The sequence below is a fragment of the Seriola aureovittata genome, chromosome 8, assembly GCF_021018895.1.
Source record: "Seriola aureovittata isolate HTS-2021-v1 ecotype China chromosome 8, ASM2101889v1, whole genome shotgun sequence".
Taxonomy (NCBI): domain Eukaryota; kingdom Metazoa; phylum Chordata; class Actinopteri; order Carangiformes; family Carangidae; genus Seriola; species Seriola aureovittata.
The window spans coordinates 15,113,406-15,139,115 of NC_079371.1; the positions used below are offsets into that span (position 1 = coordinate 15,113,406).

A 25,710-nucleotide genomic window follows, 5' to 3' on the forward strand; every position below is an offset into this window, starting at 1 on the left:
TCACACAATCACACACACACTCACACTCACACGCATACACACAGTCAGGAATCTTTTCTCCTCGTTTCCTTTCATAGTGAAAAACAGGATGAAGGGGCTCTTTCAGACCCGAGGTTACCGTGGAAACCCCCTTATTCTTCTTCTGTCAAACACACGTACATTGTAACACACACACACACACACATTCTCATTTTGAGAGTGACAGAATGTTGGACATTTAAAGTTTAAAGGGACCAAGGCTACAGCTGTCCTTCTGTCTGACACAGTTTTGGCCTTCTGTTTACTTTAGACAAAGAACTTCATGCCCCCCTCCCTTTCTTTTTCCTCTTTGTCTCATTCCCTTTTTAGTAGCAATACTTAAGCTTTCTTAAAGTAAACTTTCTAACACCAAAAACATAAGAAATTCTTATTAAGTTTCCCTGAAATGTGTTTAGTCTTTGTTGATGTTAAAAGTTGGCACAAGATTTGTTTGTGTCTCTGTGTGGTTCTCTCTCTTGAGCAACCTCAGCAACTTTTTCCAAAGAACTGCTCACCCCACAGATATTGATGTTGAAACTATAAACCCTCTCCTCTGTTCCAGTTTAGACAATCTCCAGCCCTGGAATGCTGAATGGAAAAAAAGTTAGTTTGAAGTTATATAAAGTTAATATTATGTTTTTCTCCTATCTTGCCACCAGAGGGCCCATGAAAAGCACTCTCGGCGCCACAGATATACAATAGAGTTCATCATCTGAAAGCTTTTAGTGGGTTAAAAATAAACTGTAGCGTTCCACAAGCAGGGAGTGGTGATGACAGGATGAATAGACCGCATGAAAAGAGTAAAAAAGCGATAGAAAAGAGAAGAGGATGTCCCCTCTGAGAGAGGACTGAAACTATTTTTTGAGTTGAGGCCATAGTTTAGAGTTGTCAGGGATGAACATGTACCATACATTTTTTCCTCTATTTGTTTGTCTCTACCTTTGTGTTCCTAACTATCTTGTTCTTCTTTCTTTCTTTCCATCTGTCTTTTTCTTTTTTCTATTCTTTCTCCAAGCCTGGCTACGCATCACCTTCCCCACCACACATTTTCTCCTTTTAAGGACTGAGGGAACAAGAGAGGAAGGGAGTAGGAGTGAGGGAGGGGGGTGAAGGATACACTCAGGTCTGCTGACTGATAAACAGACTCCTCTTTGTGCAGACAGACACACACACACACACACACACACACACACATACACTTAGTTACATATTGACAGAGACCTCTGCATGACTTGGCTCCTCATGATTCTGTGTACCCCTCCTTCGCCTCCTCTCCCCCTCCATCTCTCTCCTTTTCTTTCTCTTTCACTTCCCTTTTTTTCCCCTCCTCCTCTTAATTAGAAACAGAAGTCAGAAATGGAAGAATTTTGTTTTTCTTTCATGACACACACACGTATGTTTGCGTGTAAAGGCACACACAGACACAGCCCCCCCTTTTTTATCATCTCTCAGTGCCAGGCAGCTGTTGGGGAGATGAGGGGGAGGTGTTCCAGGAAAAGATGTGTGTGTGTGTGTGTGTGTGTGTGTGTGTGTGTGTGTGTGTGTGTGTGTGTGTGTGTGTGTGTGTGTGTGTGTGTGTGTGTGTGTGTGTGTGCAATGGATGGTAGTGATTTGTTCCCAGAAAAGGATCCTTCTTTGTGCGATGGTATAAAAAGGCAGCTGGGACAATAAAACATGTGGATGTTAAGATGTCAGCACTCCAAAAGTGTGTTCGTATGTGCTTGAGTATTATTTGTGTGTGTGTGTGTCGGTGTGTGTCTATTCACATGTGTTCTGCCTCTGTCATCTCCTATCCTCCCCAGCAATGACTAAGTTTAACATGGTGCAATGCGCCATGGCCACCACTAGAGGTGCCATCGGCTCATAAATGGAATAAGCTGGCTGTGCATGTGGAAACCACGGAGCAGCCATTTTACAATCTGAACACCAGACCCCATTTTATGAATCAGCCATGATGTCAACATAGCTAAGCCTGATCCCATTGGCTGGAGCGCAGCTGGCTCTGTAGCTATTATAGGACGGATGTACACACACACGAACACACATGCTCCCTCACCAGTTCTCCATCTCTCTGAGGTACACACACGCACTCGCACTGACCTAGTGACATGATGCCGGCACTAGGTCACTAAGTCCCAGTCTTACTGGATTGTCATTTGTTCAGATTATATACTATCCAGATAAAGTATTCATCTGCACTGTAGCAAGTATCTGTCATTGTACAAGTCTCCATGTGCGTATCTGTTTGTGTATCCAGGGTGTTAAGGGGTTTAAGCTTTTACTGATATTACTATAGTTAGTCTTAGATGTATTTATTTCTTTCACTATTATCTTTAGAGGTATTAGAGGTTCCCTTATTATCTAGATGACACTATCTTCAAGAAGTGAATTATTTTATGTCATTATCACAGTCTCTTTGTGTCTCTGTCTTGAGATGTTTATTTGTGGATGCAAGTCACTTCCTTTGAGTCTTTTTCCTAACCTTTAGCTGTGTTTATGTGTTTGTGCGAAGATATTTATGTTGTTTCCTCTCAGATGTCCTGATGGAGTTTCCTATCCTGTGTGTGTGTAATGGTTGACTTCCTGCTATGGTTTCCTGCTCTCAGCAGGGACTATGGCTGGAGCGTTGAGCACACAATAGGATTATTGATTCATGGTAGTGATACACATGGCTGATTACACTGATATAACAGTAATTATATGCAAACGGTAGAAGTACAGAGTTCAAACAGGTCAGTTTTCTCTAAAGTTTGAGTCAACCTGTAGTTAAGTTGAAGTCAGACTTTAGACACAAGTGATGGTTGATTCTGAGAGGGGAGTTTCATAAAGCTGAGGCTGACACTGAGTGAAACAATGGGACTTATTGAGGCCACAGTCCACTGACTGACCGTTTTGTGTGTACGTGTGTGTTCTAAATGAACGGCTAAATGGAGAGATGAGGAGCTCATTAAGAGGCCTAGACTGTAGAGAACAGACTGTCAGACTGATTGGCCTCTCACATCAAGACAAAACACTGTTTGACTGGACATATGAAGGATGGACAGATGGATGAATGAGATGTTATGCTGCAGTTGCTGTCTCTGTGACTGCTTGGAGAATACTTAGTGTTGAGACTATTTCGCACTAATCTAACAAACTGCAGTTGAGTGTGGATGGATTGTGGGAAAAGATGGTTGAATGACTGACAAATAAAAAAAAAAGGCCATAAATACAAAGAGCTGGGGGTGAATCTCGTGGACAGTAAGGATGGACAGCAGACATTAGTAACACTGTTAAATTTAGTAAGTTAAAGTAAGTCTGTCGTCATTATTTTATAGTGGTAACAGCAGTTTCAGGTCATATAGCCACTTAATTGTAGTGTCTGATGTCATTACATGAGGTCAGTGGAAGGCAGTGGAAACAGGTGGGCCGCTCAGCACGCAGGGCCTATTTTGATTCATATTGTTTGTCTGTGTGTTTCAGACAGAAAGTGACAAAGAGACTCCGCATACTCATACTTTAGATGCTGTACCAGCATTGTTGCTGGCTTTTTTCCAGACAGTAATTCTTGTTTCCTGTTCCTGTCTGGTTTTTACAAAGATAACACAAGGACAAGGCCGCAGAGAGACAAGCAAAGAAAAAGTCTTGCATAGAGATTAAGAAAAACCTAAAGAGAAAGAGGAACAGAGGTATGCAGGAGAGATGAACATGCTCCAGTGTTTATTGTACTTTTTGCCATACAGACATTGTGCAAAGGGATGAGAAATGGTTTGTTTCCTATAGGATTTTTAAAACTTTGTGGACAGGTATAGCTGTGGTTTTTAGACTGAGACATATTCCTAGGGCTTTACCCCAGTCTCTCAAAATTACTTTGATCCACACCTGAAAAGGCATTTCATTTATAATAGAAACAAAAGAAACTCCTCACATTTCAGAAGCTATAACCAGAAAATGTTTGGTATACATACCTTGTAACTAAATGGTTAATTTTGTTGTTGTTATTGATGTCATTGTTGATCTACTAATGATTTTAGCGCTAAGCATGACATACATTATTTGTGCTTCATTTTCAGATGGATGTTAAATTGAGTAAGAGTGGTTGGATAATATTGGCTAAAGCAAGTGAGCAACTGTGACATCCAGTTCTCAGCTGACCTTAGGTCTGATGTGCCTCTGTACAGTGGGCTGTTATGTGGTCAAACCCATGTGCTTGTTCACCTTTCACTCCCAATTCTCATCTAGTGCACATTCACCCCCACACACTGACACATCCTTACAGTCACAATCCTGACCTTGTCAGAGCAAGTTAATGTGAAGTGTTTCTGTCAAGTGTGTGTGTGTGTGTGTGTGTGTGTGTGTGTGTGTGTGTGTGTGTGTGTGTGTGTGTGTGTGCGTGCGTGCGTGCGTGCGTGCGTGCGTGTGTGCGCGCACACAATAGAATTTACTGTATACACATACATACATGTGTGTAAGCTGACAGCAAACTTTAAAAGCCTTCAGCTAACAAATGTCCGATCATATTTACCAGACCTACACGCACCAGGGACATCTTTCCCCCAGTGTTATAGCCATTTCATAGTAGCTCAGTCTTACCCCAGGTCACTGATACAATAAACCTAACACCTCCATGACACCATACAGTTAGGAGAGAGTGAAAAAAGTGAAGGCCATGGCAAGTCTGTCGGTTTTTATAGCCATCATATAGGCCCTCTGTCTACCCCTCTAATCTACTTCTGTTTTACAGAACCCACTGATTTCACTACTGGCCTTCTTTCCAACATTATTTCTATTCATATCCAGCAGTACTAGTCATCTTGCATTAAGAACGTTACCAAGAAGTGTGATCTCTAACAAAGTCTCCTCTTTCTTCTGTCCTTCTCTGTATATTACCATCCCCCTCCCAATTTCTTTGTCTACCTCTCCAGCCAAAAAGGAGCAGGATGGAGGAGATGACAAGAAGCAGCCGCAGAAGAAGAAGGTGAAGGAGCTGAAGATTCTTGACTCCAAGACTTCACAGAACCTCTGTAAGTCCACTAGCAGAAGTTTACATGTTTGAAACCTTGATACCCCCATACCAATGGCTTGGCTCTTCAAGTGCATTTAGTGAACTCCTTAATTGAAATGTCAGCAATAAAGCATGTCCAACTGAATCCCAATTGAACTTTACTAAGTGCTGTCAATTGTGTTTGCTCATGCAGCAATTTTCCTGGGATCATTCCGTCTCCCTTATGAAGAGATCAAGAATGCCATCCTGGAGGTCAATGAGAAGATCCTATCGGAATCCATGGCTCAGGTACTGAGCTCAGATATGCCTTGGTGTCTGTACACAAAGTTTCCTCATGATATTTCTCCATGTTGCCTTAAAGAGTGGATCAGTTTTATTTATATATATTATATATATATATTTATTTGTGGAATAAAATGTGAAAATAATGAGAAGGAGGACAGTGTATTGACCTTATAGTATTGTTGAGAATCCTCAAGGTTCAGGGATGTTATTGTGGTTATGAGAGAGTGGCACTTAACATAGTTTTTTTTTCTCCATTCTGCTTCATCACCAAGGCAGCAGAAATAATTAGCTTGTCCCATTGTATTTCTTTCATTACATTATGTAGTTGATTCTATGTTATCATTGTTAATGCACAAAAAGTTTATTTCAACATTATAATTAACCGGCTCATGAGCCTGCATTGCTGTGGAGTTTAGGAAAGTGGCTATTGCAGGTAGCTCATCATATCATTGTGTGTATATAGATAACAGGATTTAATTGCTTGGTGCTAATGTAGTCGTAATGGAGATAGGTAATTGATTACTGTTGTATAAGGGAGGAGATATAATTTCACTTCTACGCCCTTTGAATGCATTTAGTTATATTGGTTGTTAATATTCCAAAGTACACAGTCGTTTATTGATGTATTTGTTTATTTGTGTTTGTTCCAAATACTATACCACTATGTAATGTATATAACCAACACTCTAAAAGTTGATAAGTAAATGTCTTATATCCACTGTTTATTCTGTGCTGTCTGACTGGAGCCCTGTAGCAGCCAAATACTCCTACCAATATACCAATTTACAGGGAGCTAAGTGCCCAACAAGTATTCTCCTGCCTTTTCATGTGTCCTTCAGCAAGACATTGAATCTCTGCCAACTTCAAGGTTGCTGCTCAGTAACCAAGAGAAGTTTTCTTTCAAGGGTCAATCTGTCTGTCTTTGTATTTTGTGTAGACCAGTGTCTTGTTCAAGGAGTAGTTTGTGACACATATAAGTGGCACAAACATAAGTGTCTCCATATCCTGTTAGTCATGTATATTCTCTCTTTTAGAACCTGGTCAAACAACTGCCAGCACCAGAGCAACTGAGTGTCCTGGGAGAGATGAAGGATGAATATGATGACTTGGCTGAAGCCGAACAGTTTGGAGTAGTGGTGAGAACTGACACACACAAAATGAAAAAAAAAACACGCACAAACAGACGAACAATTCTTCTTTATTTGTTGTTTTTTTAATAGATATAGTTTTCATTCCCTGCTGACTTGGACATGACTTAACAACAAATATAGCAGGGAAATCAGTGTGATGGCTAATGAGGCATAAAAAATGTTGAAATGGTGAGATAGAGTTATACAATTGTCAAGATATTAGACATAGAAAATCCTCATGCTGTTAAACAAAGACTCCATTGTTCAACTGTGGAAGATGTGAGTAATGGATGAAATCCCCTTCACTCACACACACTCACTGACACACACACAATCTATGTGGCAACAAACATACCAGGAATGGATGTCAAATCCCTCACCCTCTTTTCTCTCTCCAGATGTCCAGCGTGAAGCGACTGATGCCACGGCTTCAGGCCATCCTGTTCAAGCTGCAGTTTGAGGAGCAGCTCAACAACATTAAGCCAGATGTGGTTTCTGTGACAGCAGCCTGCGAGGAGCTCAGGCAAAGCGAGACCTTCTCCAAGCTGCTGCAGATCATCCTTCTTGTTGGGAACTTCATGAACTCTGGTTCTCGCAATGGAAAAGCATTCGGCTTCTCCGTATCATACCTGTGCAAGGTATGGTATTAGGCGTAGACATACTACACGCATACACAAACAAACAGAATGATTTCGCTAGAACAGCATTTAGTATTACATGCTGAGTACTTCTTGGAGGTCAAGTGTGGATATGCTGACATACAATACATAATGTGAAATGGTCCCCAAAAGAGTAAAGCTTTCACCTTTTCAATAATTTGTATCTGATTCTCATATTCAACAAAAACAGAATCTGTTCCCATGCCATGTTCTTCCATGATAGTTGATTGACAAGAGGAGGTCTACAGAAATGCCCTATGCCTGTTCAATATTAGCTTTAGGTTCTGTATGTAGTGTATATGTAACACAGATATACACATGTACTGATGCTCCCACAATTTCTTCATCAATACAGTTAATACTACACAAAGTTAGTGCAACAGCAGTTATATCTATAATGTATTTATTCTAATCTTTTTTCATCTTATTCTATAATGTAGAATTGGCAATATGGACACACAGACAAAAGTGTATAAATGCTGGAATTTTGGAAACCTACAATCTTACTCACATGTCCATTTCCACTAAGTGTGAAACACTAACATCACATGCAGACATTGAATAACTTGCGAATAATTACCTTTTCAGTCTACCCTTTTTTAATCAGTTCTTCTTCCAATCAGCTGCGTGACACCAAATCAGCTGATCTGAAGCAGACACTTCTCCATTTCCTGGCTGATGTGTGCCAGGAGCAGTATCCTGAGATTATGAGCTTTCCAGATGAGCTCATCCATGTGGAAAAGGCCAGCCGAGGTACACGGGACGTCTAACTGACCTGTATACATTTCTTTCCCAACAGAGCATCATACCTTATGATCACTCTTTACACTCTTGTTGATACAACATGCTCCCACTGCGTCAGCTGGTGGCATTGCATACTGATATGCCCTTCCCTTATTCACAGCAACACTTTTAGTCATATGAAAAAAAGCACATATTCTAAGTTATGTATGTATAAGTTATGTATGTGGGTGGATGCAAAGTATGAAGGCGCTCAATATCGTCAATGTTTCCCTCATGCCCCCCGCAGTTTCTGCAGAGACAATTCAGAAGAACCTAGAGCTGATGGGCCGTCAGATCAAGAACCTTGAGAAGGATCTGGAAACCTTCCCTCCTCCACAAAATGACAAGGACCTGTTTGCAGAGAAGATGTCCATATCCTCTTATTCAGTTACCTATTTAATACAATTGTTCAGCAGTTGCTGGAAAGAGTATGTTTGTATAAAGATTCAATTCATAGACTTTCTCATAGCTTATCATTTTTATGTCTTGTTAAGATACAGAGATTTTGTTTCTATGTTCCTTAACACCAAGTCTCCACAGTTTTGTGATCAGTGCCCATGAGCAGTATGAGAAGCTGGATCTTATGCATAAGAATATGGAGAAGCAATATACTGACCTTGGAGACTATTTTGTCTTTGACCCGAAAAAAATTTCTGTAGAGGAATTCTTCGGGGACCTCAACACCTTTAAAAACATGTTCCAGGTGTGTGACTGTTTATGCATGTGAATGAACAAACTCATGTCTGATATTATTCAAAAAGAGGAGTGGTGTGGTTTTCAGTCTTTCCTGACCACCCTCAAAAAACAATGTTACGCATACAGCACAAAGACATACACAGGAGTTAGAAAAAAATTGGTAGATGAAAGATGAAAGACAAATGTCAAACCAGTATTATGTATTGACATAATAATGAGAGAGAGAGAGACTCCATTATATTATGAGTTTATACATCAGGTTTAAATGTGCCATTTGGGAGGGTTCCTGCAGGAAGTAACTTGTTTTACCAGTTATCGTTGATAACCACCATGCACTGGTTTTGAAGTTTTGTTTACATACAAAGACATCCAACAGATCCGTCTTACATCTGTCTGAATTTGTGTTCAAAGAGTCACTTTCAACTTAATATTAGTTATCCACACTAACACTATATTTGCCCCCACACCAACTAATGTTTTCTCCTTCTCTCTTACTCGCCTCACCAGCAAGCAGTGAAGGAGAATCAGAAGAGGAAGGAAACTGAAGAGAAGATCAAGAGGGCCAAGCTGGCGAAGGAAAAAGCAGAGAAGGAGAAGGAGGAGAAACTCAAGAGGAACCAGCTCCTTGACATCAACGCAGGTCACAATTGCTGGATCATATCTGTTTACCTGCATGTGACTGAAAGAGAGAGGAACACACTCCACATCTTTCACTTTGTATTTCCCTCAGATTCCAGTTGGGGGCAGTCAGAGTCCACAGTTCTGTGGAATATTTGTGTGTGTGTCTTTGTGTATATGTGTGTGTGAAAGAGCAACCCATCAGTATTTGCAGACCAGAGTTAATCTAATGTTGATGACCCGTGTTTTGAAGTAAGCAAGTATCAACAAAGCGCCACAGAAAGTGAGGGCAAGGAGGATGTATACAAGGAACTCTCCACCCCTCTGGTGAAAAGGGGATTTGCTTCTATAAAAGAGAACTCAAAGGAAGCCTAAATCTCTTTATCACCAAAAACATGTTTCCTCCCCTCTATGAGATGCTGTTTTACTCTGAAAAATGCTAGCAGTATATTGTCCTATGTAACACACAGAAATTCAAACATTCTCATCCCCGTATACATAGAGTTAAAACCCAAATCTTGCCTTGTAGACACACATTTATGCTCAGGCACTTTTTTCCCCCCTCTCTGAGACTGTGACCTAGTTTCAGTACATTCCTCCTCTCTTTGGCTCTAGTCGGGTTCTCCTGGGACTCCACAGTCAAAATTTGCTACAGCCTCAGTGCACTCTGTGTATTTGTGTGTGTATGTGTGTGACAAAATTACTGTCTCTTTCTTGTGAATGTGTCTGTTTTGCTTTGCCTTTGTGTTAGAGAAAAATTGTGTTGGCCAAAGTGTGTCTGTGTGTGTGAGTGTGTGTGTGTGTGTGTGTGTGTGTGCGTGTCTGTTTTGCGAACCTCTTTTAGAAAAACTCTTTCTCTTTCTGGCCTTTCTCCTAGTGCTCCATGTTCCAGCTGGCTTCTGCTCTCCTCTCCTTACTTTTCTTCCATCACTCCCTCTTCTTTTTTTCCTTTCCCTCCCCCTGTGTCTGTCGTTCATTTAAAGGGCACTTAAAGAAACAGCACTTTGCTTGGAATATTGTGTCTCGGTCTTAAAAGTATGGAGTAGACATTTTGTGGTAGAAAGCTAGTAGTCAGGTTTCATGTTCAGTCTCTAGAGGCATGCATGAACAGAACATAATAGTGCTTCAAAGATGTGTATGTGCATTAGTGGGCTAAAGATCATTTACATACAGGTGGCATATTTGACTGCCCCTGCCCGGAGTCATTCAACACCCCCCTATTTAAATTCAACAACACACAAATCCGGCATACACACACCTGGTCTTTGTTCTGCATTTGTTTATAACCCTCATACTGTATGGCTATTACACAATGGTTGTTTTCAGCAGCTAGTCTTTCGCACGCTGACAGTCTTCTCTGTTCCCTTTTTTCCTTTCTATCACCTACTGTTCTACTCACATACCCTTACTATCTCATGAACTCTCTGAATGTGTAAACATAATATCTCAGTTGTTGGTTAAACCCTGGAAGGTCAGTGTGTGTTTGCAGTTTGTGGCCTTGTCATTCCTCTGTGAGCCAGACAGACAGACGCTCATTCAGAGGAGCCTCACATGTGCTCAGCATGTGATGATAGTTGTTGTGAATAACTTATCCTTCTTTGAGTCTTTGTAGATTATTATTATCTCATCTTTTGAGAATTAAGTGCTTTTATTCACATTGTTAGACTCTTGTGAAACATGGAAGTTCGAGATTCAGCATACCAGACTGGCACACCCAAAAGTCCACATTCACCATCTGTGGTTTAAGTAAGAACTTTGCTCTAATTTGACCTGATAAATACTCTTTAATGAAAAATCCATCCCTGCTTGTCGTACATTGGACATATGCCAAAGCTGCTTGGAAACCAACTATTCCTTATTTCTACAGCTAGGTGTCAGTACTGTCTGTAAAAGATTGTGTGAGGCTGTGTTTTTATGCATGTGGCAAAGGGTGTGTGCATGTCTGGTTTACACACCCATACAGTTGCTGGTATGGGAACTGCCACTAGGAGTGCTCGTGCTCCACTCAAAGAGCAAGTGAGGGAGTAGTGTGGGGGAGGGTAAGAGAAGGAGGGGAGTAGGGCAGCAGATGCTGTCTTGGGGATTAGACTGTGTTGTTGTCTCTTGGAAAAGGAGGTTAGAGGAAGAGAGGAGAAAGGCACAGGGTGAGAGAGGGGATCAGATGGGATAAGCTTGGGTAGCCTGATGTCTCACTCCAGGTGACTGTGAAGGAGAGGCACAATAATGACACATTAGGAAAATGGAAAATCTGTCCTCAACTCATTTGAACACTGTCCATCTTTGTCCTGCTCTTTACTTTTTCCTCTGTTTTTTTTTTTTCAATCCTTGTTATCCCACCTCTCTATGTGAATTTCTCCATTTGTGACCTAATTTTTTATTGTGTGAACAACCACTAGGGATGCTGTTGCTCCACACAAGATGCTGTCCTCCCTCTTTGTGTGTGTGTGTGTGTGTGTGTGTGTGTGTGTGCGTGCGTGCGTGCGTGCGTGCGTGCGTGCGTGCGTGCGTGCGTGCGCGCATGCATGTCAGACAGGAAGTGTTAGTGTGTGTGCACATTCCAATGTAGATCGGATCCAAAGAGACATCTTCAAAAGCTCATGATCTAATGCTATTACACTAATTAATCCGTCTTATGTTCTTTGTTGCTTCAGGCAATATCATCCTGTTTGTATGCTGTACGCATGCTTGTGCTGCATTGTTGTACTGAGCCTGACTTTACCCCTGTTTTGAGGCCAGTTCAATATTGATTTTGTTTAGACTGTCAATAATAAACCATTAACCATAAATCTATTCCATAGGAAAATCATGAATTGGCAAAAGCACATGATTATCATTAAGGGACTAAACCCAACAAGTGTGTTTTTCCCCCATTATTAGCACTGTTACTAATTGCTAACAAACCAAATATTGTAAAACTTTTCTTTGATGAAAGAAGACTTATATATGGCTTCATAAAATGGTGTTTCCCAAGGCCACACTCACATGGAAACACTATGAGCAGTATGTACAATGTTACAGAGTATACAGGCCCCAGGACTGTCTAGTTTTAGTTGGAAGTTCACTCAGTCAACAATAAGCCTGTTTTAAACACACTAGGTCATTGTGTGGTCCCTCTACTGCCTTTAGTGCATTTTCACAAATAGGTTTGTGTGTCTCTGTGCTTCCACCAGTGGTTAAAGCCAACCATGTGATTAGTGTAAGTGGAAATGTGCCAGATGTGTTTCCCCGGAAGGAGAAAAACGTGGCCTACATCATTTTGAACTGTCTGTGCAGTTCCAGGACATGGACATTGAGGGGTGTATGTGAGCTTTGCAAGGCTTGGGGAGTGTATGAGAGAGACTTTCTCTGACGTGACAGGCGAGACCACTGGCCATCTGCTTCATGGCTTACTGCAGGATTAAATAGTGTGTGTGTGTGTGTGTGTGTGTGTGTGTGTGTGAGAGCAGAGTTATGTGCGTATGTGTGTTTGTGTTGGGGGGGGGGGTGGGAGGTGATGACATAAACCTTTAACCCCCAGCCCCACTGCCCCCTTTTCCAGACCCCTCTCTTTTCAGGTTCCAATAGAAATAATTAAAACCATCTGCCTGAGCGCAGAGCTGTGCCACTAAATCCTGCCCACAAAACAATCATGACAACACTCACACACATGTACACACAGCAGCATTGCCATGGAGCGCACCCCTTTGGTTTGGCCCCCCCTTCTGTGATTTAAGGCCACCAGCCACTGAAACTGTGCAGAGAATGTGGATGTAAACAAACACACCATGAGACCACCCATACAAACTGTGCCTGTACACAAACAAAGATAAAAGGGTCCTTTCCAGTCAATACATTCTAACTGTAAGCTGTAATTACTCATTTTGCAGTGTTTTGATCTAATGAGTTTATGTGCAGGTTTGGTGTCAGTGGGTGTGTCTTTCCAATAAGGGTGTGTTTGTGTTGTAGAGGTTATCTCCCTGAAAGTTCAGTGTTTAGCCCCTAGCAGTGACAGTAGCTGAGCTAGGTCACTGCCTATTTGGGTTAATACAGCTAATTTGCCAAAGTGGCCATGTGGCTGGTAAATAACCCCCCTGCCCACATGTATCCCGGCGTGTCTGAGAGGAGCAGCAATAGGAGGAGGGTTTTGCAAAACCACCAATTACTGCAATGTTGTTGGGAAAGAAAATGTCTGTATATTTCGAGGTAGGGTATTGATTTAAAATAACATGGTTGTGAAAAGCGGGTTCTGTGCATGTGTGTGTGTGTGTGTGTGTGTGTGTGTGTGTGTGTGAGACATAAATAAAAGTTTAAATCCGCCTCCACATGTTGATTTCCTCTAGTTTTTGCTGACACATTGCTGATATTATGTTTTGCTCGTGTGTTTACAGAGGATGATGAAACTGGTATCATGGATGGCCTGTTGGAGGCGCTGCAGTCCGGCGCTGCTTTCAGGAGAAAGAGAGGACCCCGGCAAGCAGGTACACATACACAAGCAGGACTGTAAATCTTCACAAAAATGTGTAGATGTTTCAAAGTGTCATGTCTTAGTTGATTTACAGATTTCAGTTTCCTTTCACGCACGTTTGTGGTATTCATTCTATACTGAAACACATGTAGCATATGAGACTCATTTGGTCCATGTTCCTCACTGTCTCTATGTTTCTGTCAGCACACAACAACAGGTTTGTTTGTATTCCTGTCTCTGTTCCATCTGTTGCATGGCTCAGAGACTGTGGGTTGTGGTAGTATTCTCTGGCCATAGTTGCCATGCCCCAAAGTCAATTCAACAAATGGCTGGCATAACAACAAAAGAAGAGGGAGGGTGCCAAGGGTGGGTGTGGGCAGCAAGATACTTAAGAGAGGAGCAACAGGTGAGGGTGTGGTTGCGGAATAGTAAAATATAGAGAAATATAACCAAGGAAGATAAACTAGAGTGTGGGTAGAAAGTTTAAGGAAGTGAGATCACTGAGTGAGAAATAGATGAAACATGTATGAACTACTGGCTAAAATATGAAGAAAATCTGAATCATTAAAGTCCCCCTCCACTCAAAAATATGCTTTCCCTTTTGTTACTTCACTTTGAAGTTTCTCACTGTATATCAGGCATTTTTCAAATTCATCCACTGATGAGGGAGAGTTGCAAAACTTGCACATATGAGCACAATTCTGTAACATTGCAACTAGTTGGGAGGTCAATAATGGCAAGTTACACAAGTGTGATCTGAAAAACTTGAAACCAATGTGCACTTGCACTAAGAAGTAGTAGAAAGCTGTTTCACATGGTTTTATAGTAGTAATATAAAGTAGTATAAAATATATAGTATTATAATCATTCAACTTTCCATTTTATTGTGGAACAAAAAATTGGAACACTGTTTTTCTCATTACTGGGCCAGCCAGAAGTCCATGTCCTGTGTGTGAGAACATCCTCCTGCGCACAGCTCTATTCTGTATTGATTTTCATTCAGGCCATGTAGTTCTGTTTGTAAGCTCATAGAGAGACCAGTAATGTGGTTAGGTACTTTATCTGCTGTCTGTCCTGCTCCCCAATCCTGTCATATTCGCTAATTGGATACTAGAGTATTTTTCTCTCTCCCTTTTCTTTTTAAACTGTATGTGTAGCACATTTTGTGGATATTTTGCCAGGCAATACCATGCAAATGAAAATGTAAGTTGTTCGAATAATAACTTTGTAACATGATTCCTGGTGTTAGGAAACTCATGTGCAACCATGTGAGTGGGAAAGTGTCCAGTGCCATTAATTGATAGAGCAAGAGAGAGAGCCTGTGTGTGTGTGTGTGTGTGTGTGTGTGTGTGTGTGTGTGTGTGTGTGTGTGTGTGTGTGTGTGTGTGTGTGTGCGCGTGTGTGTGCGTGTGTGCGCGCGTGTGTGTGTGCGCGTGTGTGTGTGCGCGCGGGTGTGTGTGTGTGTGTGTGTGTGTGTGTTTATTCACATGCACATGTGTGGGTTGAGTATTCACACATAAGAGAGGTTGGGGAAGAGTGTGTGCAACCCAATCCCTCCCTCAATAGAAGCCAGATGTGAAGTGGTGATCCAGAGTGGAATAGCTCAGAACCAGAGGGTAGACTGCTTTCTTTCATTCGTTCGTTCTTTCTTTCTTTCTAAATGGACTTATAATACAGTAAAACAGTGGTTGTGACAGAGACTATCTCTGAGGGCATTAAACAGTTCTTAATAACGAACAGCTCAGGCTCAGCACCTCTAGAGTGACTGAGACAACAGTGAGAGGACGATATGGAGGGAAAAGAGGGAGGGGAGGAAGGAGCACTGTTTGAGTAAGAATGGGGCCCACTTGAGGGCTCAGTCAGTCACCCATAATACTGTGTGGCCACCTCACACTCCTAACAGGAAATACCTGAACATATGTGTGAGAGACAGAAAGGGAGAGCGAGCCTTCCTCCCTACGCATACTTGTCTGTGGTAGGAAAGTATAAGTGGCTGGATGTATCATAGTCTCTGCTCAGTACCTCCTCCTGGTCTCCTCTGTTCCACAGTCTTGTCATTTTGTTTTCTTTTGCCCAATTCAGGGTTTTCCATGGCTCATGTGGAGGTTGTGAAGCCATGCTGTATTTATATTTTCTTCACTGATGAAGAAAAGACTGCTCCTTCACCAGTTACTCACTTTGCTTCTTACAGCCAGGAAGGGCCTAAAGTCTTTCACCCACACAATAGGAGGGTGTCTTTATGTTTGTGTGTGTGTGCATGTTTGTCTGGTTGGTTGAGTCAGATGTCTTAATTTAGTGGAGATGAAGTAGGAGGAGGCACATCCTGACTTTGGAACAACTGATACATATCTGGCACCACTGAGGCCTCGGGCAGCAGGCTAAAAACACTGCTCTATCCAGCTCATTTATACATGGACAGTATTTTTATTCTTTGCGCCATAATGTATAATACATCCATAAAATGCTCTCCATACAAGGCAGAACAGTGGATAGGAACCACAGCTGTGGTTTCATCATCTCATCATGTTAGTGCAAGGCAGGTTTATTTGTGTTGCACCTTTTAAAGGCAATTCGTATGTTAATTAGGTTTGAATTTAAGGTAATTGCAGTATTAATTGGGAATAATGGTAGTGTTAATTTCCCATTTTTTAAACAAAATACTTTATAATACATGTGGGGTATAAGTATTAAATGTAGGGGTGGGCGATATGACGATATTAGATCGTGAAGGATTACAACGTGAAGACGATCTTTCTAACTGCAGAGATCGTGGGATCGTCTAGGGCACATTCTATAAATTGCAGTTCTATGCTGATGCACCGACGCCGCAGACGTATTGACGTCGTCAACCTTGACCGACCAATCATAGTAAATTACGGGCAGTGACGCGCTTTCCTACCCGCCTCCTTTTTGTGTGTGTAGCGGTAGCACATAGAGAGCGAGGGCTGAAAGCCAAACGGAGTTGGTCGCTAAAAAAAAAAAAAATGTCACCTCCATTATATGGATTTTCCGCAACTGATCAAGCGCAAGCAAATGTAATTTGCAAAGTTTGCACAGAAACCGTTCGCACGTCGGCTGGTAACACGACTTTACTTTCTGTTACAACTTTTGCAAGACAGCACTTTATTAGAATGTTGTTGTTGTTTACCTTAAACTTTACGTTGTTTGCACATGCAGGCAAAACTGCGACTATTTGAAATAAAATCTGTTAAGAAAGGTTCTTTGGTCTAAATTGTATGTTTTTCTTTTTCCAATTTAAGATCGTGATAAAATCGAAATCGTGATTTTATTTTTAAAAAATCGTGATATGATATTTTTGCCATATCGCCCACCCCTAATTAAATGTAATAAAGCATTCACAAGACTTATCCCAAATGTGAAAAAGTATCTACTAATCCTCATATATAGTCTAAACACCAGTGAAGTTTGTACAGTATGTCTCATCTATAATCCATAGTGAGTTACCTTTCACAGTTTTTTTGTCATTCCTCTAACACAACTCATTTGGCAGCAAACATTCCTTAGACTGCCAGTTATGGGAAAAATGCACAAACTGATTTCAAACAGATTATACTACTTAATCAAATTCCCATTGTTATCACTGAGACTTTCTCTCATTAAATATTCAATAACTTTTAAGTTAGAAATAACAGAAACAAAAGTAGTGATACCAAACTAGGCTGCAAAAGCATAATGAAGGAGACTTTGTGAGTTACCATATTGGTGGGGTTACTGGAGCACACTTTCGTTATAATTACAATGTGACTCTATAATAATCTATCTCTAAGAATCAAAGAGATGCAGTATAAAATGCTTCTATATGACAGCCCTATCAAATCTGTCAAAACTCATTCACCCTTTTTTTACTGTCAGTCACTTTTTATGGCTGGAAAGGAACTGTCTTCAGGCAGTATTGGCTGTGGCTAAGACAGAGCTGATCACAGGGTGGGCAAATTTGTTATTTGCTAATAAAATGCTAAATTATGCACACAACTTGACCCAAGTCAGACTGAAGTCACAAATTTGACGACTCGAGACTTGCTTGACTAACACTAGTAAATGACTTTACTTTGGCTCATGACTTGAAAAAATGACCACCTCTTTACAGTATGTTATAATGAATCTCTCTCCCTGTTACACACATATTAAAACCTAATGAGTCATTTTAGGTACTTTAATATATTACATTACATTCTGTTACATTATATGTCATTATATTAGGGATAATATGGATAAGGTTTGTGGAAAATCAATGAGTCACGTTGAGGGTTACATTTTTGTCTTTGGAGCTAGTGATTGCCATTGTGCATGTCATGGTCTTCATTACATGAAGTGTGTCCCTCCTTTGCGCTCCTCTTTGTTTCCTCCCCTCACAGCTGTGCTGACTGCAGACGTCACCAACTCAGTGTTACAGGACTACTGAGGGCCTATCGAGTGTGTTGTCATGCTCATTGTATCACAGCAGTGCGACTGAATGGAAAGCCACGAGGCTGCCGAGGCTCTCACCTTTGACCTGTACCTCAGTTCACTGTGTGTGTGTTTGTGCTGGTTGTATAGAATAAATAGACTGCATGGGGGATCCTCAGCTGTCTACCCTCCGTCTGTCTGGCCCCCACCCCCCCTTTAGGCACATACAGACAAAATGCACACAAACCAGATGTTCACATGCCAATACAAAGACACACATCGATGTTTGCATACCAATACATGCATACCAATACATACACCCAAACAGGCACATCATGTTCTAAACACCATCATACTGCTTTCAGCTTTAGATTGTTAGCTAAAGGTCTGTCGATGTCTTTTTGCATGAATACAGTTTGGCTACATAAGGCTAATTTGTTTGTATGTGTTCTCAAAGCAATTTAAGTGGAGGAATGATGCATCTAAACTCTCACTATAGACCCATCTGCTGGGTCCTGACCTTTGCTAGATCAGCCAATCACAGTAGGAACTAGTTGACAAAGCACCAATCACAACAGAGACACGGAGATAAAGGGGATGGCAACAATAGAGGCACACGCTGGCTCTGCAGACAGTCTGCTCTTACAAAAAAAGAAAAAAAGATCCCCTGCAAAGAAATGTGCAGGGGATTCACAGATATTCACAGATGTTCACACACACACAGGCACACACAGTTCAGACAATTTAGACCAATAGGAGAGCACTCATCAGTCAAACCTTTATTGTAGCAGTGGTGATGTCACATGCATACTTAACACCCGCTGAGACACAGGCCAGCAAACCACATATATGCACCAGTTGAGCCTATTCACTGCCATAAAATGCATGTTTAATACTGACCCAGAGACACAAGCCACTAGTGATGCTGGATGACGTCACTCTTTCCCACAGTCCTCTAGTGCAGAGCAGCAGTGTGTTACCTGGTGCAGCCTGAGGAGGGCGGTATGTGTCTCTAAGCTGGAGACAATGATGGAGGTCCAGCCTACATCTGCAAATACACCACCATGCTAGTCGTGGCACTGTTACCATGTTGTCATGTGACTGTGGCTTTGCTGCAGCTTCTGTACAATAGACCGAGGGCATAAAGATGGCTGCTTCCTTGTCATACAGTGATATCACACCATGCAGATGTCACTTGCATTAGGTAAGGGGGGGGGTGGCTGGTATAATCTGTGATCAGGGAAGTGGTGAGCATTCTCTGTATCCACTGAACTAGTTCTTGGTACCCTCTCATTGCGAACTACACTATACTTGTTTGTCTGCAAACTCGCCTCACTTTCTCCTTGTTTTTGTCTTTTCCACTCATAAGGGCCGCACACATATACTGTACAACAAAGCGTTCTTTCCCTCATCAGGCAATCATTATTGAGTCTCCTGGAGTGTAATGTGTTACAGATGATCTTTTCACGACACTCTTTGTGCCTCTGATGTGCCCCTCAGTGTGCAAACACACTCATTCAATCTCATGCCCACCAGTAAACAGACCTTTGTTGTGAGTCCCGACGTCTTGTTTCCTGCTGCTGCAACCACCAGGCTTCATGCCAAGTGCGTGGATCATTTAGTCGACATCAGAGCTAGTTTGTGGATACAACATGAATGCTGAGAATTTCCTATGTTTGTAGTGCCACGTGTTAAAGGAGTGCTCCAGTGATTTTTTTACTGCACTTCTACCAAGTTAGGAGGCTTGCAAGAGGCCCTATAAATGATTGAATCAAATCACAATCTCATTGATCAGGACAATAGAATATTTTTATTGTCAATCTCATCTGAAAGCTTCAAGGTGCAAGATTGTACCAGCCTTATCCTTAAAACAGATTTTAGTTTTTCTTTGATTCATGCATTACCTATGTAATGTAAAAAATCATGTGCAGAGTTAAACTTCTATATTTGGTGATGTATAATTTACTCTTGAGGTTGCTTGAGTTGCTGTATTTTAACTATATTTAAATATAGAAAGACATTTGCTCAGAATTTTCCTCACATTACTTTAATATGCAGGTTTCTGTATAAATTCATCCTGTTCCCATGCTGTTTCCAATGCTGCAACCCTCTGATCCTGACTCTTATCCTCTTCTCTGTTTTCTCCCTCAAGAGGGAGTGGAGGAGGATAAGAGAGGAGAGAAGATGGTTTGACAGCCTTTGAAGAGCTTTTCTCTGCGGGTTCGATTTTTTTTTTTTTTTTAGGACAAGCTCGGCACAGTACACATACAAGTAGAGTAACACCCACACTGACACACACTCTTCCTCCCTTTTTTTGGGTCATTTACATAATTTCTAATTAATAAGTTTATGAGGCAGGGAGAGGAGCTTTGGAACAGGACAAAAATAGATATGAGGGATGTATGTGAGAGGAGCCTGAGAAAGAGAGAAAGTGTTCCCATGTATTGGTGTTTATGATGGGGAGAAATCTGTGCGTCTCATAGGAAAGTGTGTGAGGTGATAGTTTGACACCCCAGCTGTCTGCTGATCAGTCCAGCTGAGGCTTGACTCTAAATCTCCAAATCCTCCTTCTCCTATTTCTCCCCAGACTCAATTGTGTCTTTGTCACAGCTAGTTCTGGAGACCTGCTCGGTAACTGTGTCTGTGTTTGTTTGTCTTTTTTTTTTTTTTTTTTTTTTGCTCCATCAGAACCATGTGACAAGTCTTGCTGTGCTGTTTGTGTTACCATGGTTCATTTGCATGTGTATTTCTATTGGTTTGCATCATGACGTTGATGGATTGGTTTGTTTTTTTGTTGTCTTCATCAGTAGCGCAGGAACACGTTACATCAATGTGTGTAATCATGATAACAACTGTGTCCTGTACTGATAATGTTAACGTTTTATTCATAGCATCCTTTGCTTTGAGAGTGAAGAGCTGTTGACTTACACCAGGCATAAAATAACAGCAAACACACAAACACAATCTCCCACTGACCTATATTATTCAAAATGGCCGCTGCTGCACAGCTGTCCTCCCACACAGTGGTAAAGGATAGAGGGAGGGAAGGAGAGGTAAAGTCAAGGCTGATGGTGTGTGTGTGTGTGTGCGCGTGTGCGTGGGAAGAGGAGGAGAGGAACTAACTGAGTAAGCAGGTAGGATAAAAATGACAGCATCCTCAGGGCACAATCTGTCACACTTGTTGTGTTTCTCTGTCCGTCCCTGTGCATCTCTTATTTGTCCTCACTGCATCCACTGTTTCCCTCTGATCTATTTTACTACTTACCTCACGGCTCATTCCTCCTCTCACCCAGCCTCTCCATCCATGTTTGTCTCATTTTCATTCATCCCTGCCTCTTTAATCCTCCCACAGCATGAATCATCGCGCTCCTCTCCTGTTGTCTAACCCTCCGTCTTCCCCCTTCCTTCCCTCCTTGCTTTTACACACTCACCATCTCCATTTCTTCATCTCATCTGTTTTTCGTTCTTCTTTTCTTCATTTTTTCCACTTTAAGATCATGATCATTAGCAGAGAGCTGCTTCAGATATCACTCTAATCCAAACACAGCCACCTTACTCAGTCATTTGTGTGTGTGTCTTTCTAATGCATGTATGTTGGATGTATGTTGGAAAGAAAGGGAGCATTAATTTTGTGTTTTATCATTCAAAACACATGCCTATAATGTTCTCAGATGCTTACACTTGTGACTGTGTGCAGCCCCATAGTCGGGTTAACTAATCAAACTGGTTGTCTCTTCATATTTGCAGTGACAAATGTTCAGTATCTGGCTGCTGACGTGTTGTATGGCTAACCGACGTGTTTTTACACGTCTTTTACGCACGTACATCCGATATGTCACTTCACGGCATGCAATGACATATGTGTATGGACTTGTTGTGATTAAAAAAAAACACAGCATGTAATTTATTATCATGTCTTTATTTCTTTATCTCACTCACCCTGACTTTCTCTTTCTCAGCCAACCACCGACGAGCTGGTCATGCAGTGACCAACATCCTGGCCAAAGAGTTGATGCAGGAGGACACGCCTTCATCAAGTAAACTGCCCGCAAAGAAGAAGTCAGATGAGAAAGAGGAGGCTAAACTAGAGGGGGCAGAGTCATTGGAGGAATTACTGGAGGTTGCTCCCTCTCGTTCTAATTAGGCAGAGCAGGCAGAAAGTTTTTACTCAGAGTCAGTGATATCCCAACGCAGGTAAATTTCTTAGACATTCCAGGGGCCAATATCAATCTGAGATTATCTTAGTGAAAAAAGGCCTGTGTTCTTCTGACCTTTGTCTTAACAGGACCATCTTTTAGGGTAGCACTGACTGTGTCTTCTGTGAGGACTGAGAGAGGTAGAGGATGAAGGCGGGGCTCTCAACTCAACTCTCGAATGTCCCTCATTAACATTTGGATGTTTGCCAGTCATATAAAAATGTTAATTGCTTTGTTCACCATGTGCACATATCTGTTAACGTATTCTTGTCTGTTTCTGTTCTCTGTATTTCTGCATCACTGAATTCACTTGTCTTTCACGAGCGGGCATCTTGAGGAATTCCAAAGACTTACTCAGGAGGGAGCCACCCTTTATTTTGCGGTTATTTCCAAATTCTAAATTTAACTTTGGAACGTCTGGAATTAGGCACATCCTACAACAGCTTCATAGGTTTCTCTGGATGTTTCAGCCATGATCACTTTGCGCTTTTTTTTTTTTAATCTATAGAACTTATTGTGTTATATCTGTCTAATATACTGTATGTAACTGTCTAATATACTGTGTAAATGTTAATCATTTTTGCTGTATTATTGAAAAAAGTGCCAACCAGTAGAAATCCAGTCTTGTCATTTCACCTCCAGGTTTTGTCCAGTCACAGTTTGCACTGGGGTGATGTGTGGAGCAGTCATCACCTGGGTGTTTCAGTGTGTTGTTTGTTTAATGAGAGGGGATTTAGTTCACTTGTTTGCATGCATCAGTTACATATCACATAAAAATGAGGATAATTTACATAAACTTGTCTACGCTGTAATGCCACACATGCCTATAACAGTTACATGAAGAAAACCTTCTTTCATCCATGAACATGAACACTCTCATAAACCCCAGAGGGAAGTATAGTTAGATGGGAAGAGAAAGTTCTTTCACAGTCAGTTAAACCAAAAAAGAAACTTTGCATTTTAAAAGGGTGTTTCCATACAAAAGCTGGCCTGAGCAGTTTACATGCCTGTGTGTTTCTGTGTATGAGAATGTCAGTGTGTGTGTGTGTGTGTGTGCAGTAAGCCACCTATATTTAGTTTTGTGTGCGCAATCGACTCCCTAAATTTGTGTGTGTTTGTGCATGTAGGTTTGAGTGTGTGTTGCCATCTGTAATTACTGTATGGTACCGACTATGCTGTCATAAATGTTAGGTTTCATAAACAGCTTTGTGGTCTTTCTGCTGAGGATGTAGCACACTGGAAAACTGCCCAAAAACTGCTGAGACAAGTATGTGTTTGTTCAGTTGTCTGTGTGTGTGTGTGTGTGTGTGTGTGTGTGTGTGTGTGTGTGTGTGTGTGTGTGTGTGTGTGTGTGTGTGTGTGTGTGTGTGTGTGTGTGTGTGTGTGTGTGTGTGTGTGTGTGTGTGTGTGTGTGTGTGTGTGTGTGTGTGTGTGTGTGTTCAGTTGTCTGTGTGTGTGTGTGTGTTTTCACCTGCTTCCCCTCCCACTGAACTGCAGCAGTAGTTGCTGAATGTCTGGCCTTGCCTTTGTTGGTATTCAGTAGCCATCAGCAAACATGTTGCCATGATGTTGTGGTGTAATATCTGACAGGAGTCCTGAGAGGTGATGTCAGCTGCTCCATGCAATATTTATTCCTATGCAAACACAATACTGTAGCGTGCACCTTTGCCCTGATATCCAGCCAGCGTCAGGATCCAAAAACCACTGGGGGGACTTTAGTGGTCTTTATAAAATAACAGATTTTTTTTCTCAACAACACCAGCAATCACATGACATCTAACATAAAAAATTGAGCGCCTTTGGATGTTGAGGAACTGGCACTTAAACAACATAACAACAAATGAGGTTCTTTAAGAACAGTAGGTGTAGAAATTCCTTGTTCTGATCAAGTGCTGCTGCCTCAGTTTAATCCAGTAACACTTAAAATAATTAGGTGCTGTGCCCACTCTGAAGCACAAAATATGTTGTAGCTGTATTTAAACCACAGACACAATTCCTGTTTCATCCTTCTGCCCATCTCTACAAGTGGACAGTGCCAGGTGACTGTGTGTACCAGATACCAGCTGTCCAACATTAAGGAGAGAGAATATCAGAACATCACTGGAATGTTAGCTGTTTTTTGTTTTTTTATTTGAGTCATTCCTTTTGCTCATAACGTCTTTTTTAAGAGAGTGTTTTCTATGTGGATTTTTACAATTGATTATTTTAATGTATTTGAATTGTGACAATTTTTTTCTCAGATTTCTCTATGTACACAGAATAATGCACATGGTCATTCTGTTTGCTGCACAGAACTGTTAAAATGTCTTAAATAAATTGATCTGATTTCATTAATCTTTGATCAGTGTTTACATCTGTTGATGTGTGTGTGTGTATTTTTCAGCTCAGCTGTATCCCTGTGTTTTTGCCAAAGTAAATTCCTGCATATTTCTCCATACCTCTCTCTCCCTCTCTCTCTCTCTCCTCCCCCTCCTTCCTTCCCTCTCTCTCATGTAAACACATTGTGCAGTAAAATACCAGATAGTCACTGCACTCTGCGAAACTATAATTTTATTGCCAAAAGACAGCAGCAGAATGAATAAACAGTGGAATTAGTTATTTTTACAGAGAAATTCCAGGCTTTTCCATGGCTCCAGGGTTTCCAGAGACATTTTCCAACATTGATCGCCAGTGTTCAACATGATCCCTGACTAAGGCCAATTACCAGTGTGTTTGTGTGTGTGTGAGAGATAGAGAGTGGTTATGCCTTATGCTGTTTTTCATCATGTGGCCCCCTCTCTCTTTTTCTGTTCTTCCTCTTCTAACCACCTCCTCTTCTGCCTTCATGCCCACAATTAGACTTTTGTTTTTTCATACCTTTGTGTTTTTCCTAATAAAATCTTCACCAAGGTTTCACGAAGTGCTACATATATTCAGAATCAGCATAACCTCAGGTAATAATATATGTCACTCAATAAAGACTTCAGTACAGCGTACTAGGGGTTAATAGCCCATAAAAAAAAAAAAAGGCACCTGATTTTTTCCTAATTTTATGGATAAAAGCACTGCAAACCATAATAAAGAAAGAAAATTTCAACACAAAAGTTGCACACATTTGTTTGGATTGTTCTAGAGGTGATTTGAAGTTTCTATCTTTATCTGATCATGGGTTCTGCTCATTCTTTGGAGCAGTTTTTATGAAAAATCAGCCCCAAAGTCTCTGCTGCACTAAATATCTGACTGTTCACATCCTTTTGTCTGTTTTCAATCACTACAATAAATTCAGAACCACTTCTCACTCTGAGCTCAGAATTAAATAGTACTGTAATTTGTACAGAATTACAGGATTGGGAACACATGTGAAAACATTTTTTTTTCAGAATTCCAACTTCAATCTCAGAAAAAGTCAGAATTATTAAAAAAATATCTTTAAATAGATTTTTTTTTTCACATGTGGCCCTAATCATCCTTCCTAAATTTGAGTATACAACCAAGGCAGGCCAAGCCACTG

The 25,710-nt window shown here is 41.1% G+C and overlaps 1 protein-coding gene across 1 annotated transcript; it reads left to right on the forward strand.

The window, feature by feature from the left end:
- The first annotated feature begins 1,852 nt into the window (after positions 1-1,852).
- On the forward strand, positions 1,853-24,559 carry LOC130173984 (protein diaphanous homolog 1). The gene is made up of 11 exons (XM_056383568.1): positions 1,853-1,868; positions 4,854-5,021; positions 5,196-5,290; positions 6,322-6,423; positions 6,816-7,055; positions 7,700-7,829; positions 8,107-8,230; positions 8,397-8,562; positions 9,063-9,195; positions 13,541-13,630; positions 21,984-24,559. Exons 1-11 carry the CDS (start codon positions 1,853-1,855, stop codon positions 22,166-22,168), a joined length of 1,449 nt encoding a protein of 482 aa, XP_056239543.1. The 3' UTR covers positions 22,169-24,559.
- Positions 24,560-25,710: the final 1,151 nt, after the last annotated feature.